Genomic DNA, 8555 nt, shown 5'->3' with positions numbered 1-8555 from the left:
TAAACTAAACTCTGGAATAAATATCTTATCGAAAATAACACTAAATAGTCTACATGTTGTTTATTTAGCTTGCTATCAGAAATAAACAACTCTATTGATTCTTTGCGAAGTTTACCGGAAGTTACGTTTGTTCCACGAAAGCCGTTTGTTTACGTTGTTACTGCTGAAACCGTCCATAATGATGGGGGCTTAGCTAAGGGACCCACCATAATCTTTAACATAATTTAAACACGTAGCCTATATGAAATTATGCATTTATGAGGAAAATAATTTTAAATCTACAATATAATAATAATAATAATAATAATAATAATACTATTAAATGGTATCGGCCAACCAATCGTGTCAGGTTTGTCTGATCCTCCAGCAGGTTAGGTTAACATTCAGCACTCACTGGTTATTCTACTAGCAAGCTGTCATAGCATCTCCAAACACAGCCTATAGCGGACCGTTTGCTTCGGGACAATCCCATCATCATCATCATCATCATCAGCGTGGACAAACAGACAATAGGAGAATTGGAGCGCTTTGACGTTTGTTTACGTTTCATCCTCGGAAGATCGCCGCGTTTACGTTCGTCCCTCGGAATGCCTTCGTGACGTCATAAGAGCCAGACGTTCAATTCGGAGTTTTGAAACAAACACCTGTTATCTCTCATACAGACATCTCGCGCGCGCGTTAACATTCAAGAGAGAAAAGGTTTCCAAATCGCGCTCCACACGCCCACTGCGGGCGCACTGAAGCCGTCTAATCTCCGGCAGCCAAACTAAAGCCGTTTAGGGATCCATTTAGTGATAAGCCCGACCAGATAACATGGATGGTGAAGAATTTGCAATGCCGAGAGCAACCATGGCTGGGTTTGTATGGCGTGGAGACTAAAATCCGCCGGCATCGAGCGCGTTATTATTAATAAATCAGGCTTTGCGCATCAGTCTGGGACTTTGCTTTCTGGATTTCCAGTAAGAAACGTATCCATAGCTACGCGATTATGGGCAAAGACGAATGCAAAACCATGTTGGATGCGCTGAATAAAGTCACGGCTTGTTACAGGCATCTTGTCATCGCTTTGGGCAGCACGTCGGATTCACAAAATCTACGAGAGGAGCTGAAAAAGACCCGGAAAAAAGCGCAGGAGCTGGCTGTGGCCAACCGGACTAAACTGACGGCTCTGTTGAAAGACAAGAGCATCAGTAAAGATGACCGCGCCGAATACGAGCGACTCTGGGTGCTCTTCACCAGCAGCGTGGAGCTACTGGAGGTGGACATGAAACGATCGCTGGAGATCGGCCAGGATTTCCCGCTGAAAGTGCCCACGAGACATCTCATCCAGACCGGGATGACCGGAAGCACCACGACCGTGGCCGCGCGAGCCATGAGCGTCCAAAACATGAAGTACGAAGGCGACGCGAACATCGACACCGCCGATCTCAAAGACCTGGAGACTGAGATCGCTCAGGTGGACCAGATGATGGAGGAGATGGAGATGAAGGTCCAGGTGGCCCCGTGGGCCGTGGAGGCGAAACAGGAAGCGGGCGCAGAGTTAAAATCAACAGTCAGTGTTGGAAACTCGTCTGTCGGTGTGATTTCAATTTGCGAGGAGGAACCCAAAGAAACGGTGGATGGAGAAACTGATTTGATGAAAGTATTCGCAGGCATCATTTTCACGGCTGTTTTACTGATTGCCGGGATTCTGGGATATCTTGTGATCAATCTTTGAATCAAGATGCTCTCCATATTGGCCGGAGATTGTGATATGTGTATAATTTCACCTTTCAGGATGACAGTGGCTCAGGGCTTTAGATTTTGTGTGTGAATGTACACGAAGACAACGATAGATACATGTAGGGATGTATGTGTGAAGGCGTATGATGTCTTAATGCGCTTGATGTGGAGATCACATCACCTTGCCAACATTTGGATAGGAAGTATTAAGAAAATACATCAGTGTTTGAATGGAATACCTAAAAGGTTATTTGTCAGTAGGGTTGCAAAATTCTGGGAATATTCAAGGCTGGAAACTTTCCTTTGGAATTAATGGGAATCTATGGGAATAATGGGAATTCAATGCAGTATTAAACAACAAAATTTCTACCCTGTTGCACATTATTCAGTCACATGCACACATCATGTGTATGTACTTGCATTCTTCTATAACATGCACAGATCATTTCTTGAATCCTGCACACAAAATAATGTCAAAATGTCTATCTTTGCATGTATTCACGTAAATTACATACATTTGTTTAAAACGTCCTTGTGCTTTGTGTAAGCTAGTGTGCAACTACTTTATACCGTTGTAAAGACTGACTGAGAAAACATGTCTCTTATGCTCATCAAGCCTGGATTTATTTCATAAAAAAAAGATAAATTAAGATAAAATATTAGTTTTTTTTATTTGTATTACCTTGCATGCATGTCTGCTTATGACCAAACAAGTTGTTTATTTATGTTTGCATATGATATACTTTATATACATTTCCCAAAATCTCCAAATAATTCCCATAAATTCCGGTTAAGTTTCCAATATTTCCAAAATTCCCCAGATTCCCATGGAAAGTTTCCAGATATTTGCCTGAAACTTTCCGCCCTTTTGTCAGTGTGTATGGTTCCTTTAACATACAGAGAACATTTATGTTGCACAATATGGTTTGTAGTAAAGAAAAAAAATGTTCTTCAGACAGTTCTTTATGGGATCAAATAAAAACCCCTTTATTTTTAAAAGTGTTTAACGGGTTTAGCAACAGGTTATAATGAGGTGTGAGATATTTTGTTAAGCACTAAAAATTCACTACTTCACTTATAGCACAAAGTACGTCTTGAAAATGTAGATTTATTTATGCTAGAAGATACGCTCTGAATTAGTTGTTGGGGGTATCAGTAAATAATTGGGGTTTCATCACTGGATGTAGAACTACAAGATGAAGTTTACAACGTTTGTTTCACTCGGACTGATCAGCAAATGCTTCTTGTTCAGCAGGCATTTGTTCCTCGGTTTATAGATAGCTGACATATCATATTTTTGAGGATTTTGGTATCCTCCTGAAGATCAGATGAACAAGAGTTTCTTGTTGGTTCCTCAGTAAACTATAGGTGTATGTCTCTCAGTTCCATCACTGTTTGTTTATTGAAGAAAGAGACCGTAGGTGTTGTATCTCTGCATACGCACTGTAAAAAACTGTAAAACAACTTGGTTTTGTCAATTTAACCTACTATTTTAAGTTTTGACCTGTGATAAGTTTACATAACTTATAAAAACAAGTTGAAATGTTTGTACTTAATTTAAAAAATATATGTTGATTTGACAAAAATGCTGCATTTTTTTAATTGGCAACAATGGCAGCATTTTAGTATAAAAGTTGAATTGTACATTGTGTTAAATAAGTGTACATACTATATATTTATTATAATAAATGAAGTAAATCAAACTTGTGTTTTCATTGAATGTTTTGGCTGTTCTGTAAAGATCCCTGCACTGTAAAAATGTATTTGCTGCCCTAATTTTTTGTTTAAAGGGCACCTATTATGGACTTTTTACAAGATTGTAATATTAGTCTCAGGTTTGCCCAGAATGTGTGAAGTCTCTGCTCAAAATACCCCATAGATCATTTATTGTAGCATGTCTGCCAAAGGCCCGAATGATTTGTTATTATAAAACTAGGCAGCAAATTCTTTTTTACAGTGTGTGTTGAATACTGTATCTGTATAGCCCAGAGCATTGCGTTAGCAGTGCAAAAGGTCATTGGTTCAAACCAGGAACACACAAAAATGTATACTGTGTAATACACTGCAAACTTTGGAGAAAAACATCTGCAAAATATATAAATGTAAAGAATTGTTTTGCTTATATGCACACTTTCAAGTTAGGCTATTTAATAATTGTTATTTTAAATTCAAGTTATTTATTTTTGAATTCAGATCATTTTAGAGTTTAGTTATTCAGGATTTCGATTGAATTAGGTATTTTTGGCAAAGTATTAGTTCTTGCTCAGCAAATTAAAAAGATATTTATTAAAGGATTCAGAATCCTTCAGTCCAATAGTGAAGCTCTGGTACAGATCAGAGGTTGTATTTTTGACCTTTAATGTGATTAGCTGCTAGTCCTCTTTCAACCCAAGTAGGATTTGTGCTACTTTATATACTGCTTTTCTTTCATCTGTGACTTTGTATAAAGTAAAAAGACATATTTTTAATGTATAAAATGATTCTTTCCTATTCTGCATACAGTTATCATTAAATCTTAAAGGTGCAGTGGTTAATTTTTTAAAAGAATCTCTTGACAGAAATGCAAAGTAATATACAAAACTATATTATTAGGGGTGTATAAAGACCTTTCATAATGAACCGTTGTGTTTTTATTACCTTAGAATGAGACCTTTTTATCTACATACACAGAGGGTCCCCTTACATGGAAGTCGCCATTTTGTGCCGCCATTTTTCTACAGAAGCCCTTAATGGACAATTTTTTTTTAGTTATCTCCGACGATGACATGTTTGTCCGGTGGCGGCTACCGTAGCTTTTATATGTGTTTCAAAAGCGAGGGGTGAGCAGTGGATTAAGACGTTGGTTGCAATTCGCAACCTCACCAGTAGATGCCGCTAACATTTACACACTGCACCTTTAATATTATAATTTCCCGGCCTGGTAGTTAAGCAGAAATCTTTGTCTATTGAGTGCATGAAAATCATGGATTATCAGTCCTCATGTAAACATTTTGCTAATGATGAAAGTGAAAACACAGTCTAGGTAATTTCATCATTCCATCTCTTCTGTACTTTATATGATTAAGTTTGATCGATTAATGAAGCCCCCTGTCGCGCCCTGTGACTCAGGAGCCCATAATGATCGGGACAACTGCTTGTTAAGGGGCGCCCTAGACTGGAGCATCAGGTAAGAAAATCGATGCCATTTAAAGGCCAAGTTACATATCCACCAGCAGGTATCTAATATTTATTAGCAAAGACTGAGAGTAACTAAACTGTAGTGTAATAAACACTAACTCTTTTTGTTTATAGGTTGAAGAGTGAAATTAATTACACTAGTATTATTTCATGTATGATTGTGTGTTTCGTCAACACTTTTTCTTAAATTAAAATCTATGCATAGCTTAATTGTTTGATATTTATCATAGTGATGCATATTAAGTCTTTAGATGTCACTACATGTGACACCAAACATATAACTTTGTTAAGTAAATGCTAATAAAAAAGTGCTGTAAAAAGTATACAATATCTGTGATTTACTGATTTTTAATTAGCATTTTATGGAAACAATATACGTAGATGACTTTCAGTTCTTCTTTTAAAGACCATTCACTTTTCCTTTAGGTTGTAGGAACATCAGATAGGCTTTATTTCTGCACAGGTTTATTGGTGAAATCTAAAATTGGGATTTCCAGCCCACCCCCCAAAATAATTAAGATAAGTATAATCGTTACACTTCTATAATGAACATACATTTTAAAATGTAAGCAAAGTCTATTACAGTTTTTCTCAGACACTTTGGATCATTTCTCGAACAATTTGCAAAATAATGCATGCATTTCTCAATTTGTACAAACTGCATCATGGATGTTCTGCAAAAGCCTTCAACTTCTGTAAATAAAAAGCGTCAGTGAACATGTCAATGCCATCAAAATTACAAGTTCTTGTGTCATTGTTCATGTCAAAATGCCATGTTGTCAATAAAAGTGTACACAATTATGTCAGTATTTTCTGATGTATACTGTGGACAATTTTACATTTTTTATAACACATTTTTGTAACAAATTATACACATTGTGATTTTTTTTATAAAAAATTACAAAATTAGAAAAGTAAGAAATGTCACAAGTCAAATGTTCACATTTACCAAAGACAAAAGGCATGCTTACAGTAACTAATTATGACACAAAGGTCAATACTTTTGCATGACATGCATTGTACGATAAACTCATTCCTAAATGTTTTGAGGTGTAAGACTATTCAACACAAACCAGTATAATGTATTTTGATGAAAATGACACAAGCAACTGAAAATGTAGGAAACAGCAGACAATTGTACATAATCAACTGCATGATTGTATCAAAGCATTTGCAGTTTGTCTAAAACAATGAGAATTTGCTGACTTGATGAACAAAGTGTTTTGAAAAATAATTTTTTGATCTGAGAAATGCCCCAAAGCAACTGAGAAAAACTGTAAACAAAAAATAGGCCTAATTCACATTGCTTAAGCTAAATAAACTTGAATCCCTTCATATAAATTTACACACATAAGCATTACAATGCTGGCATGCCATCTGGTGGACACACACTTGTATTACACATTCCAGGTAAATAAGTTTTTTTTATAATTTACAGATTTTTATATACAAAGCCGAAAGGTCAGTTATATGCCTCATGCAATAAATCACAGGGTTTACATGTAAAAGCAGACTCTGTCCTTCGTATCTTATTTCAAACAATTCATATGTTGGCATTATCTGCATTAGTGAGTTGTAATAAAAGGAACATGAGAAAGTTTTCCTGGTTTCTTTGCTCGTTTGCTTTTTTCCCATGGACGACAGCCCCTCGCCATGACAAAGGCCTGACAAAAGATATAAATCCATTTAGACAATACTTGCGTCTTAAACAGTGGTTTTAAAGTAGCCTACATTTAAAAAGACTGAAATAAAGAAAAAAGGCATTAAAGTTACAGCATGAAAATTAGTTTGAATTAATTAGTTATGCATTAGATGTACAGTTTAACATATATATAAAAGTAACGTTCAGTGTCAAAACTGGTAAAGCCACACTGTGACAAAACAATGTACAAATAACAAACTAAATGAAGTGTTTATTGAATGTCAGTTGATTGACATCACTATTTAAGTCTGTTTGTGTTGGCACCCTTTAAATACATAAACAGATGATACTAATGCAATACATTCTTCTCATGCTTTAGGGCTTAAAGTGATATGACAGAAGATATTTGCTTTCTTTCTCCTATGTAATGATCACTTTTATCGTGGTGGTTTAAATATTCAGGCAAAACAAAGGGTTATTTTTATTGAAATAAGCCAGCATAAATGTATAGCCTATTGTTCATTGATTGATGGACTGGATGTATGGATCATGAAACATTTTCAAATTCAGCGTGGACACAGAAGGAAAAAATACATGCATTTTATTACAAAACGAAAACCAGATTTTTAGTGTTTTTGGGATGTTTAATGTTTAACTTCCTAAGACCTGAGCTGTGTTTTTTAGATTTCTCCCAGCTATTTTGGGTTTAGGAAGAACCAATAAATATAACCAAATATTTTTCTATAAACATGAAGCAGTGTAATTGTCCACGTTTGTACAACAGGCTCCAGTTACACAAAATTAAGTGTTATGGTGCAAAAAACAAAAATGTAATGTGATATAAATTATACGTTTAAAACACACAATTTTAGGTCATGAACTGAAGGACATGTCATATAGTGTGTCTTTTTTTACCTGACAAAATCCAAAGCCGACAGACAGAACTGAACATTTCCCATAATTTCTGTGTACACAAAGCAAAACATAACACTGAAAAAAATGCATTCAATTTACTCATTAAGGTAAGTGTTGCAATCAATTTAAGCTACATTTAAACAAGTTTTTTATTCGTTTCTTTTTTGTTTAATGTTAACCCTATAACTGTCACTGCCCCTTTTGAGTGGGGGGGTGAAAAGGTGATCTGCATGTTAAAATGACTATAACTCTGGCATTCTTTGGTTTAGAAGCAAAATCTTGGTCACTTTTTTAAGAAGACAATTTATAGTTTTACACTGAGGTGTTTGAAGTTGTAAATATTAAATGACAAAAAAGTTATACCCGTTTAAATTTATTTTCAATAATAAAAATAATGCAATAAAGTATATCCTCTCTAATCAAATGTATATAAAAATTAAAATGTTTTACTCTCAAAACACCACACCAATAAAGACACAAGTCTCAACTAGTTCTGAACCAAATTTTAGGTGAAAATAACAAAAAATGAAGTTTCTGTCACACTTTTAGTGGTTTTACCAACCAAGGCCACTAGGTGTCAACGGTTAGTTGCAATATCTTGTCAAAAGTTGATAAATTACTGTCTCTGCATTGTGTTTAATGCAAAAAGGTTTTGAAATATGAAAACTACATTCTTAGAGCTTTCCAACGATATATAGTTTGTCAAGATTTTTGAAGATTCATATATTCATTTTGAAGAATATTAGAATTATGAATATATACGAATTCATATGGACTCCTACAGGGTCAGTGACAAATAACAAAATGACTGTCCCTACTAAATTTCCATCATCAAATGGCCTTGAAATATGAAAACGACATTCCTAGAGCTTTCCAACAATATATAGTTTGTCAAGATTATTTCAAGTTTATAGGGTATTAGTGTTATAAATATATAATCATTTATATGTATTCCTATGGGGTGAGTGACATTTAACAAAATAACTGTCCCTATACAAATTCTATCATCAAATGGCCTTAAAATATGAAAACTACATTCCCTGAGCTTTCCAACAATATATAGTTTGTCGAGGTTATTTTAGGTTAATGGGATATTTAC

General features: G+C 35.1%; 1 protein-coding gene across 1 annotated transcript; it reads left to right on the top strand.

Annotated features, from left to right (window-relative positions):
* The first annotated feature begins 340 nt into the window (after positions 1-340).
* On the top strand, positions 341-3398 carry LOC129418774 (regulator of G-protein signaling 9-binding protein). Its single transcript, XM_055173647.2, has one exon. It carries the CDS (start codon positions 989-991, stop codon positions 1715-1717), a length of 729 nt encoding a protein of 242 aa, XP_055029622.1. The 5' UTR covers positions 341-988; the 3' UTR covers positions 1718-3398.
* The last annotated feature ends 5157 nt before the right edge of the window (positions 3399-8555 follow it).

The sequence above is a fragment of the Misgurnus anguillicaudatus genome, chromosome 15 (assembly GCF_027580225.2).
Source record: "Misgurnus anguillicaudatus chromosome 15, ASM2758022v2, whole genome shotgun sequence".
Taxonomy (NCBI): Eukaryota; Metazoa; Chordata; class Actinopteri; order Cypriniformes; family Cobitidae; genus Misgurnus; species Misgurnus anguillicaudatus.
Note: the sequence above shows the minus strand (reverse complement) of the source record. Positions and strands in the feature narration are given on the sequence as shown.

What these genes read in the sequence shown, in the direction of transcription:
- LOC129418774 (XM_055173647.2), top strand. Translation starts at nt 989, where the DNA reads ATGGGCAAAGACGAATGCAAAACCATGTTGGATGCGCTGAATAAAGTC.